The 12,232-nt window shown below is 38.0% G+C and overlaps 1 protein-coding gene across 13 annotated transcripts in view; it reads right to left on the bottom strand.

Moving 5' to 3' along the window:
- Positions 1 to 12,232, bottom strand: part of macf1a (microtubule actin crosslinking factor 1a) — a 335,093-nt gene that overhangs the window by 161,787 nt on the left and 161,074 nt on the right. For 7 of the 13 annotated variants that reach the window (XM_055017588.1, XM_055017580.1, XM_055017590.1 and 4 more), the window contains 3 exons: positions 11,115 to 11,216; positions 9,405 to 9,482; positions 7,471 to 7,563 (listed from right to left, as the gene is read on the bottom strand). In XM_055017588.1, coding sequence (XP_054873563.1) covers positions 7,471 to 7,563; positions 9,405 to 9,482; positions 11,115 to 11,216 — 273 coding nt within the window. The remainder of the gene's footprint in view (positions 1 to 7,470; positions 7,564 to 9,404; positions 9,483 to 11,114; positions 11,217 to 12,232) is intronic. The other 6 variants (XM_055017589.1, XM_035945394.2, XM_055017581.1 and 3 more) reach the window with 1 other exon arrangement.

The raw sequence follows: 12,232 nt of genomic DNA on the forward strand, positions 1-12,232 counted from the left end.
GGAGATTTACCAAAAATAGCCCTCAATCAGATTTCAAATAATCTGTAAACATTTACACTATAAAAAAATATGTTTGGACTTAAAAAAAAAAATAAAAATACAAGAGCAAAACCAGGCTCAGGGAGGGCAGACGTCTGCCTCGACTGGTTGGGGTGAGGGGGCATTCAACTTTTAGCCTAATCCCTGTATTATTTCACTGTAAATAGTGCATTTTTTATTTGAATAGCTTATCATACATCATCTGCAGTTTTAAGAAACTGCAATATTTACTACTTTCTGACAGACTCAACAATTAATTGAAAAAATAATCCACATGTGAATCAAAACAAAACCAAACTTTACCAGCAGCCATATCAGATATCGCAGAATATAATTCCATATCTCAGCATGTAAAATTGATAAAGTGTAAACCCCCAAAATCTAAATAATAATGACTGTGTTTATATCGTATCTTTCCAAAACAAAGTTTGAAGGTGCTGCATTAAGCCAATGTTAAACTACAGTGGCAGACAAAACACCAAATATATGAAACGCAACGCAAAGGATATAAAAAAATAAATTTTAAAAAAACGAAACAAGGAGATTAACCTGGTAAAATATGAAAGAACTAAATAAAATAACAAATTAAGAGAAGGGCTTGAAATTTTCAAAGTAGAAACAGTCAGAAGATCTCATAAAGCAATCAGACTCATAATGAGTTAATAATCCACAAATCTAAGATGCGCTTCCATGTAAGGCTATAAAAACAAGCCATATATCCTAAAATCAAGCCAGAAAACCAGAAAGAACCGGGGTATTGTGGGTAATGTGGTCACTTGTACTGGAACAAGTCAAGAATCGAGCAGCTGGAGCTAATGAAAGTTCCCACTATCGAGTCTGCAGGTCATGAATACATGAATGACCTTTTCCAAGTGAGAAAAAGTAAGAAATTAACTGACCAAAACAGTCACATAGAGTTCTGATTTGAGCTCTGAAAACACATATTCAACTCCCCTCCTCCCCCACACACAGTCTTAAAGCCTCTACAGCTTCCACCCACCACAAACGAGCCGAGCATCACGGCTCACGCATGTGATTCTTTACTGTACAACACTTAAGCTGCAGAAGAATTTGTCACGAACAGGCACCGCAAAGGTCTGAACACATGATATTAGCATAAACATTAAGTGCCTCATGGATGGTGGATGTTTTTACGCAGGCAGATATGGATGGAGACCACTAAAAGGCAATACGCTCACAAGGTGAAAGCAATCCATCTTCGCTCATTAACCGCAAGCATAAGAGACCATCGCACACAAACACGCATGGAAAAAGGCATGAACCAATCAGAAAACAGCACTAATCAAGTCCCGGAGGCTTTCATCCCCACGCTGTGGCTACATGCCATCATGAGCTGCGGTAATCAGACTCCAACCTCCGCCTGAACCCAGCATTTCATGAGACTCGACTGCTGCATGGAGAACCGTCAGAGGCTCTTTTGATCATATATTTAGCAGCTCCTTTGTCGATAATGTGCACTGAAGCGCGGTGATTGATCTTGAGATTTTAATTATAATAATTTAGGCTTCATCTGCGTTCTGAGCAGCTTTAAGATGCTGAGTCTTTTATTTCTCACCTCCCAATGGTGACCACTGTTAAAAAACAATTACTATGATGAAAAACCTACGTTGCTGTGGTGTTGTGGAGATATTTCTGACTATGCAAACACTTAAAAGCTGCACTGTTGTGTCCAAGTTATCTATAGCACAGAAGATGCTACATTTATTAAAGCTTCGTATGATGAGTGCAAGGTCAAATGTGGATGCCACATAAAGCAAAATACTTTGTTGGAAACCTGAGCCTGTGTTCTGGTTCCAAATTGTGTTTTTATAAATTAGAATGATAGAATGAAAACTATTTTGTTCATATCGGAGACAAACTAAACATTTTCAGTTTTTTGAGTATCCTGCAGCCCAGACACAAAAAATGATCAATGGTCTTCAGTCTTTTGAAACCTCCTGACTGTTACCATGTTATGTAAAAGTACAAACAGTTGAAGAGACAAAAACAAAGAAGTTTGTATTAAAAATCTGAACATGCTCTGAGCTTTTTTGCGGCTGCTCTCAAGATATTTATTATTAGCTTTTGTCTCCAAGCATTGTGCATACTAAAAAACCTCCATCTTCTCAGAAATGTGATGGTGCACTGAAAAATAGGGATTTATCTGTTTTGGTGAAGTCAGTAGAAAGCGATCGATCTATGCAATAACAGCTTAAATTAGCACCTTTTGTGCAACACAAATAAACCGACTCCACCTCAGGTTAAGTGTGACGAATTTCTCCAGCAGCTTGGAAGTTAACTGTCTCAGAGCGAACAGCATTTTTAGCCAATCACAGGGAGACACAGAGCAGCTGGAGGAGGATCCAAACACAAGGATGGAGAATTCCAACAAGTAAGATGAGCTGTGATACCGAGCTAAACGGTGACACCTAGTGGTCTGGATGAGTACTGCAGCCAGGTTAGATTCACTTCTAGGACAAATTCAGATTTTTATTCTCACTGTCTGTTATTACTACAGTAAACAGCTATTTTTGACTGTTCCTACAATCACAGCAGTGGCAGTAAAATTAGAAAAAATAAAGCAACAATAAAATGAAAGTTAAAGAAGAGAAGGAGTGTGGTTTTAAATGATGAGTTCTGCTTTCTAAGGAGGACAAACACTGGCAGGATCTACATGAAGAAGACATGAATCTGCTTGACTGCTGAGGAAGCAGCTCGTCTGACAGAGATCCCACCTCATCAAGCTGGTGAGAAGATGACTAACAACAGTTCTGACCCAAATGAGAAACGATAGCTCAGTGAGAGTTCCTATAATTAGCTGCTGTGCTGAGTCACTCAGTCGCATGTACACGTCCTGATCACAAAGACCTGGAGGCTTGTTTCCAAAAATGACTTCTTCTTCTTCATCATAATAACCATCGTTGTGTTCATTAGTCCACAGCTGCCGGTGGGAATAATGTGAAATTCTATATATCTCTGCTGATGTGGACCACATGTCTGAGTAACAGAGAATAACTGTGTCGTGTTGACTCAGAGCAAATAATAATATAATAATCATTTCTATGCTGTATTAGTATGCAATTTGTTTCTTCTATGGTTAAAATAACATCACTTAAACCTCTGAACCTTAAAACCTGACAGCATGTCCTTGATTTCCAAAAAACGTCCAGTGGTTCATGAATAAATCGTGTCTAACGTACAGTTCTACTTTTAACCAAAATAACTATGATCAATAAATAGGAATTAGCTTGACACCATCATATGTCATCAAAATCACTTAATTTTACGTCTTGTTTAAAAAATTTCTGCAGAGGTTAACTGTTTGGACCAGATCCTGTTATAAACTACAAATTATACATTTCTTGGTGCAAATATGAAGCCTTGACTGACTCAGCTGTAACCAACAGTCGTGACAATAATATTTGGCTGAACTGCAGGCAGTGTTTACATGGAGCAGAGTGAAGACAAAAAGAAAGTTTGAGAGGTAAATAAAATCTACTGGATCAATAAAATAAATGCTCAAAAATAGCATGCAAGTTGAGCAAGTTGTAGGAAGATACATTCAGCATGGTGAAACATCTCTCTAAAGTTCATGGTCACAGTAGCGTGACAATACCTCATTTTAAGGGATCATAAAAAATGTAATCAGACCTGTGTTTTTATGATAACTGATATGATAGTATTATGGAGACTAGATTATGAAAAATCTAAAGTTTTTTTGTACTTAAATTTTTTGTTTGGTACATTCAGGGATGAAATTTCCCAGTAGAATATCCTTGTAATTGTTAAATTCTTCAAGGAGGTGGAACCTTCCTGTTGGAGTAAATGTAGATGGATGGGTATGTTTATTTAGTTTGAAAAAAAGGGTTAAATTCAACAGAAATTCATAGAAAATCTGTATTACTTACGATAGTTGAGAGCGAAACAACTCTGCCACAGACACAGGTGAGATCTAATCCATAATCTACCTATCTACCTAATTTAAGAAACTGGCTCAGAATAGCCTGAATTCTAATATATTATCAATATTGTCAGATTAGGTGACAGAACTGGGACCAGCAGTACAATCAGTAACAGTCATCTAACCACCAACACTGCAGGGACTCACAGCTCATGTGACTGGAGTTTCTCACTGCAGCTCTAATATGAAACTGTCGTCATCTTAAACTCAGTGAACTCCTGAAACCATTTGCTGCTCTGCGGGCCGATCCCCCTCTCTTATTTTTGTATTTCGTCCTTCATTTCTTCAGTCAAGAGCTGCCCCAGCTTGTTTTCAGCCTCCTTCCTGTCCATCATCTGCTGGTCCTCGTTCCTCCTCCTTACATTTCTTCATCTCTATATCTAACTCGCTCGGTAACACGATGTTCTGCTGATTCATGGCCGCTGAAGCTGTTGCCAGGGTGTCAGGCACTACTGTTTCCATAGCAACCGGCTGGCAGCGTCTTCTTGCTCGAGGTCCCATCACAGCACAGTCTGCTGGTCGCCTGTGGCAACTGCAGCTGGTTCACGACCCCGTTTGATATTAATGAGACGAAACAAAGCTGCCTGTCCGTGTAATGAAAACTCAGAGAGAACGCTGGGAAAGCTGATGTAAAAGCCTCTGCATTCATTTATTTCCATGTCTGACAGAGCGGTGAGCTAACAGAGTGTCTGCAGGCTACACTGATGCAGGAACATTGGGTGGAAATTATTCCACATCAGGAATCAGAGAGAAAAAAAGCTGCTCAGATGACTGACTGTCGAGACTCAACAAACTGCTCTTTAATAAATATTTATTTCTAAGTTCAGTTGTTTAATCTAAAAATACAGTCTTTAGACATTTCATTTCATATGGAACTTTTTGACAGCAATGCACACAATGTTTTACACAAAACCTAGTGTCTAAGTCTGAGACCTGTTGGGCTTTTGGCTTTTAATGTGAAGCAAGTGTGAAATTTGCTCTATTAAGTTTTCAAAGAAGGTTGAGATTATCCAGAAACTGCTCAGAACGAAAAGTTTGAGCCACAAAACACCTTAAACTAAAATATCTTTATGCACAATTAGCCAGAGCCTGACTGAAGTTGGATTTTTGGGGCTGATGCCAACAATGATTTTCATTTCACACACCACAGCTAATATTCTTTATATTAGATGCTCATATACATATAAATAGGTTTGTAGAACTATTTACACTTTTATTTGACTTTAAAGCCCTTATTTTTAGCATTATAAGGACTAGCAACACATGCTGCATCTTGCTTTCTTCAGAACTGTTGATACTATCCAGATCTTCCATCATTTAACACGATAATATTTCCATTTTTAAATTTTTTTTTTATATTAGCCTTTATATTATGGAAAAACTATTATGAAAGTGATGTTTTAACACGTTTCTCACTATAGAATGTTGGCAGCAAAGATATTTATTTATAATTGTGTAGGGAAGGCTGTCAGAAGTCTGGCAATATCAGGCCCCTGTTGATGGAATCACTGTAATGTGCACCTACAGTAGCCTACTACTGAGGCGACAAACACGGCAAATGTTGATGTAAATTCAAGATTATTTTTGTCTGACATTGCTGGAAAAGTTAAAGCATGTGGTTTAATTTGATAGAAGCTACACTTTGCTGCAAGTAATCCTTTCAGAGTGACTAAACTGAGTAAAAATGGATGAGAATTTAGTCACAAAGTGCATCTTTTGGGAATTCATTCATTTGAATGAGAAAGCGTGTCTAAACTTTTGACTGGTAATGTAGGTTAACTTTCCAACACTGTAACTCACAAACTACCTATCACCTGAAGACAACGCTGGGCTCCACACCGTCATCTGCTAAGCTGCAATATGTACTCTGCTACATGTGCTGGAGGCAGCGTAAAATCTGCGTAAAAGACGTACAGTGCTGTGAAAAAGTATTTGCCTTCTCAGTGGGCCAAAATATCTCCATCAGATGTGAAAGACTCATTGCCAGTTATAGAAAACGCTTGATTTCTGTTGTTGCTGCTGAGGGTGGTCCGACCAGTAATTAGGTTTAGGGGGCAATTACTTTTTCACAGTGGGCCAAGTAGCTTTGAATATTTTTTTCCCCTAATAAATAAAATCATCATTTAAAAACTGCATTTTGTGTTTACTTTGGTTATTCTTGTCTAATATTTAAATTTGTTTGATGGTCTTAAGCATTTGAGTGGGGGAAATATTCAACAAAATAAGAATTCCAGAAGGGGGACAAATACTTTTTCACGGTACTGTAATTGTCGCCACTCTGCTGGACAAATTGTTGGATGAAACTGTTTCTAAATGATCCCAACAATCTTATTCTTATTATCTTATTAATCTTATTATATTCTGCATTACATTGTGTTAAAAAAAAAAAAGTCAAACTGACCCCTATTATATAACATATATTTAGATACTGACACTGGAAACCATGATTAACAGTGACTAATTTGATAACAATTTCAACTCACAAGCATTACACAGCTGTAGTTCAGTTCCTACAGTAACTCTGGGGGGTTCACAGTGAATCCTAGAAGAAGCTGAAGCAGCCAACATGTATTTTAAATAGGACAGTTTTTATAAAAACCCTGTATGTCTGACATGGTGTAAATCCAGGAATAAGGCTCTGATGAAAGCCTGAACATGACGTCCCCTGTGCTGCCTCCATGCTGCCAAACTGCCTAACTGCAGCCAAACTGTGTCCTCGTGTTGTGTTTTAGAGGACGACCTCCAGCAGGAGACACAAACTCACATAAATATGCACATGAATGCCTCAGAACTCAGAGCTCAATTGTACCTTCTTGAAAAACACAACTGCATTAGAAAATTTGCAACGAGTGCAACCATAAGAATCTATTTAAATTAAATCAACAAAAGTTACACACACTAACATGTCAGCTAAACACCAGTTTTCTGTTCACAACCAGCTGCCCGTAAATTCCCACTGAGGCAGTGAAGTAAACCAACAAACTCGTAGGAAGCACTTAAGACTCTAATACCCAGAACGCATCTCACTGTGAGATTCCACAGAAGAACATTTGCACTTTCATTTCCAGTCAAGTGGCTCAAAAACACACAAAACTGCCTCTTCAGTTGCGTAAGTTAACGCCAGTTTGCCAGAACACTCACACAGAACCAGCTAAGCTCTTCATGGCAGCTATAAAAACTCTAATCCTGACAGCTGGACAGAACACAGAAATAATGTCCACAATTTGTTTTCATTTCACCCATTTAAACTCCAGATTGAATCATCCGTAATGACACGAACCATAACTCAATTATTATGTAATCAATTAGTGGTGTTACTTCGTTATGGACTTTCGCTGCCCATTAACTTTCTGTGCTGCAGAATTACAGGAGCACGTACAGCAGGTTTGACTGCATCAACACTTAATCAGATCCAACCCAGCGATTACATAGAGCCAGAAGCTGCAGGACTGTAAATAAAGAGCACCGACCTGGAAGTGAAGGATGATGGTCCAGATGAGTCCCAACGTCAGTTTGGGGTTTCCGTCTGTGATGTCATCGTTCCTGATGTTCACAAGTTTGACCTGAAAACAGGAGAACAGGTGAGGAAGTTGATCGACTCCTACAGCAAACATCTGGTCCTGAAAGTGACATCTGACTGGATTAAAGAGAAGATAACACACAACTCGACCTTATTTCTGCATGAAAGTAAGGATTTTAAATGATCTTTGCTTCAACTTTCATCAGCATAAAAAGTAAGAGGCACTCTGAGGCTTTGTTAAATCATGTAGCTGCACCTAAAAAATTAATTTAAGGAACCTATTCCCACAACTTCATTAAATACATGGTTTCCAAAAATAATGAAAATTTTTTTTTTACTGGTTTAGATATACATTTTAAGTTGCAAATATTATATTGATGAGTTGTTCGAAAATTATAATGTGGCATCAACTTAAGAATGTGTGGAATTAAAGCTCAAACTTCTGTGTTAGTCAATTTAAAATGATATTCAAGTTGGGGTAAATTAATAAAAATTGACTTGAAAACATAATTTCTCTTTATCTTCAGTTCTGGATTTCAAGTTCCCTCCTCTATCTTCACATGTCTGGACAATGTCAGATGGTTGAGACTAGTTATTAAAAATACCTTTGACTGTAGAGAAAAGGCTAGAAGTTGTCATACCTCAAAACAATGGTTGAGCCCAAACATTATTTATGGGTGCAGGCTGTACAATCTGACCTGCAGCAAAACTAAAAAAGGACTGAAATAGTAAAATTAACTAAGGTAAGCAAGATGTGGATTAGGAAGGACGAGGATTGATCGATATGAAGGAAGAAGGTACTTGATTTAAAAGTCCTGCAATGTAAATGAGAGATCAATTTAAAGTAGCAACAGAGGTAATGATGAAAAGTGCAGAAACAGAGAAGGGTAAATAATTCAGTGGATGCTTCATGATGAAATACAGCACTGCTTGCAGTTATTGGATTAAGATGAGGATATGTGTGTGTGTGCGTGTGTGTGTGTGTGTGTGTGTGTGTGTGCGTGTGTGCGTGCGTGAGTGAGTGTGTATATAGCCATTTTCTTTTCATTTTTGTTTAACAAATAGTCAGAAATAATCACTATAAGGTTGATGCAGCTCTCTTCTCTGCACCAACAGACTGTCTGACATAAGAAACTGACCAATCCTGTAGGAAATACATTTGCAACCACTTGCTTTTGCAAACTGCAGATTCTGCTGCAGAGGACTCTCGGTAAATACAAAGTATGAGGGATTAGAGAAGCTGTCTGAAGCTTGAAAACTTTTTTTTTTTTTTACAAATTATTACCGCGAGACAACTGAAATAAGAGCGTCTTGTCCAGAAAAACAGATAAGAAGTCCTTACATAACAAGAACCGCTGTGCAATTTGGACAAATACTTGTTAACGTGCTATTTTTAAATTATACCTGCATAATATGTACACCAGACAAACTAAATGGTGACAAAAAGCAGAGAACTTCACCAAGATTTGTTTTGACATCTCTGACTCATCTAACATGATCATAGTTTGTTAGAAAAATTATAAATTATATGCCCAACTAACAAGTTTTTGTGAGGAAAGTGACTTATTTGGAGGCTCTTGCTTGCTGATAACTAAGAAACAATTCTGCTCATGTCAATTACAAATATCGCAACACGGAAGACTGTGTATCATGTTTTATATGGATAAAAAGTCAAAAATTAGTTTTATATGCAACCAACGCAAGTCTCTCTGAACTAATTTATGTGCTCAAAGTAAAGCAGTGATGCGCACATCCCTGTTTTATCTAATTTATATCACTTATACTATTTACTGTTTACAGCACTCTGCATTTAAGGATATGATTAGAATATTTATGATCTAAAAGCATGAATAAGGATGCAGCAAAACTGTATTATGTGCTCACCTGTCTCTGTTTGAGGAAGTCCAGTGCTATTTGGACATTCTGCAGCCGATGAAATCTCATTCGCCCCTTTTCTCTGGGCTGGAACACAAGAGAGAAAAGAAAAATTATCAAGAGGAAACAATGGATAGAAATTAAATGTTTTTTTAGACACGCAAAGGCAGAAGGTAGCAGTGAGTGCAGAAAGCAGATTTCAATCAACAGTGCAGTGGAGTCAAAACTCAGCAGGTATATTGACATGAAATGATCCTCTGGGGGGCGCTGTCTTCAACAGGAAGTGTTAAAGACGGGACACAACCAGACTCAGACCATGCTGTTTATACATGAGGAATGAAAACTTCATCACACCGTGTTTCTTATTAGTTATTCATCTCCAGACTTTCACAAACAAGCATCCAGTTTGAGGTTTAGAGGGAGAAAAGATGATGTTTAGGAGAAAAAAGAAAGACAGAAATCCAAACAAACAGAGTAGATGAGTAAAGTGCAGGATGCAGCTGTGGGTTCAAAATGTGCTGCTAAAGAAAAGGTTCACTCAGGATTAGTCACCACATCAGACTGAGGAGATCATCCATATTAATATTAGAGTCGTACAATATTGGACTGGAGGCTGATGAACTGCTGGTCACAGATGACTTCTGACGTACATGTTAACGACTTTACGGCGGCGTAATGTACTCTTAACCTTTATGTAAACATGATTTAAATAGTTTTATATAACTTGTTAACGTCTTTCAAGGATTTTCATCGGGATTAATAAAGTTCTACCTATCCTGAGAGATTATTCCTGGTTAATAAAACAATAACTGCAGAGAACAGAAACCCTCTTCTAGTGTTAAGACAACATATTTTAATGGAGATGCTTATCCTGATGGCCAAGACATAAAATACCATAAATAAACTACTGCAATTTACCTGTAAAACATTCTCAGACTTCCATTCCAAAACTGTAAACGTTTAGCCTGACAGAAGTTATCTGCATCTCTGTGTTTATCTCGGGTCGATGGTGATATTTCATTTTTAAAACATTACCAACATTGATGCCAGTATCATTAAGCATCTCTTTCATTTCTGATGAATGCAAATAAGTCAGAAATAACACACAAATGTGATTAAAGCTGTGCTGCTTCAGTATTTGTGTCGTTTCTCCTGTTCTATTTCCTCTCTTGTCATGCTTTACTCACTTGTCACTGCTTGACAGTACTCCCTAATTAATCCCCATCACTAATTAATATATATTTTTTGGCACTCCTGGACTCTCTGATAACCTTTAATAATTTTTACTCTTCAAAGAAATAACTGTATTTTTTAATTTTACAAACCAAATATTAATATCATCCTGAAAATTGCAAATCGAGGTCAAACTTATATAAAATAAAAACAGATAACCTACGTTTTGTTGCGGGTAATTCATGCAAAACAGCAGAGCTCTGTTGAGTGAAAACATTTCTTCATAATGCTACGTTTGCAAACACTAAAAGTTGTATATATCTTCCATCTGTCATCCTATAGAGGAGAAAATAATGACTAAAACGAGAGCTATGATGCTGTCACCCAACAGAAACGATGGTGTCATACAGCTCTGTGCTGTGTCATGTACAGCCGGTGTGGTTGGTCAGTGTCACGGCACTCATGCAGCCTCTCGGCTCCACCGGGGGGGTGGAGGTGAGGCTGGGGGTCAGAGGTGACAGAGTGAGCGGTGGAGGGGAAACATACTCCCTGAGCTCCTTCCTCCTCCTCATCCTCCCCTCCCAGCAGGATGAGAGGGGGGGCCCGCGAGGCGTATGGCCTTTTCAATGAGGGGCCGCTCTTCTGTTGCTACGGTAACAAAAGGGTGGAGATGCACAGAGAAGACAAAAGAGAGGAAGAAGAGATGTCGCATGAAAATTGTCAGATAACAGGACAGAATGAGGGAGAGAAAGAGCAAATTAAAAACAAACGGAAACAAAACGATAAATGAAAGGATGATTGTAAATGAACAACACTTACAGAAAAGATCAGAGAAACAGAAATGAGTTCTTCAATGAGAACTGAGCAGCTCCACCTGCTGCAGGAGGATGAATGATGCTGCTGAACTCTCCAGTGAAACTACTGAACCAACTCAAAGGTGAGATTCCAACTCTCATGAATGAACTTCAAAGAGTTCCATCACAGTTAATCTCCAGTGGTTTAATTCTCACCTAACTGCAGGAATATACACGTGCACTCTAACACACTGTCACTACATCCACACTTAGCCAGTTTCATTTTAAAATGCAAAACTCCTGCTACATTTACACTTAATATCCACACAATTTCAACATTTTAAAACCCCTAAAACAAAAAACTAAAACTCTGGGGTTGAGTTTTTCTGAACTTTGAGTTTTGTTGAAGAAAACAAAGACATTCAGCTCAACTCCCAGCAGTTAATTAAACATGGATAACACATTTCAACTGTTGCTGACCTTGCTGTCTCTGCTAGTAGCTGTTGTGCAGTTAAAGAAATCTCTGGTGTTACTTTCTACCATTGCTGTTTTTCCTTTATACAACTAACAAACCCCTGCTTCATGTTTACACTGGTATCCGCCTGCCCAGTGTACATGATCAGTCATATGACATGTTTTCAGATGTGTCATTAGTATGTGTGTGGAATTCATTTCTCAAATGGAGCTAAAACACTCTTGGTAGCTTTTTTTTTTTTTTTTTTTTTGGACCAGTGCGATCGATGTCACTCATTATCTAGTACAGGCAGATACAGAGTTCCATTTTAATATCATTTTCACGTGCATTAAAGTTATTAAAATCAATATTTTATATATGCTTGATAACTGAACAGCTCTGCAAAGCAATAAAAC

The sequence above is a fragment of the Amphiprion ocellaris genome, chromosome 15, assembly GCF_022539595.1.
Source record: "Amphiprion ocellaris isolate individual 3 ecotype Okinawa chromosome 15, ASM2253959v1, whole genome shotgun sequence".
Lineage (NCBI taxonomy): Eukaryota > Metazoa > Chordata > Actinopteri > Pomacentridae > Amphiprion > Amphiprion ocellaris.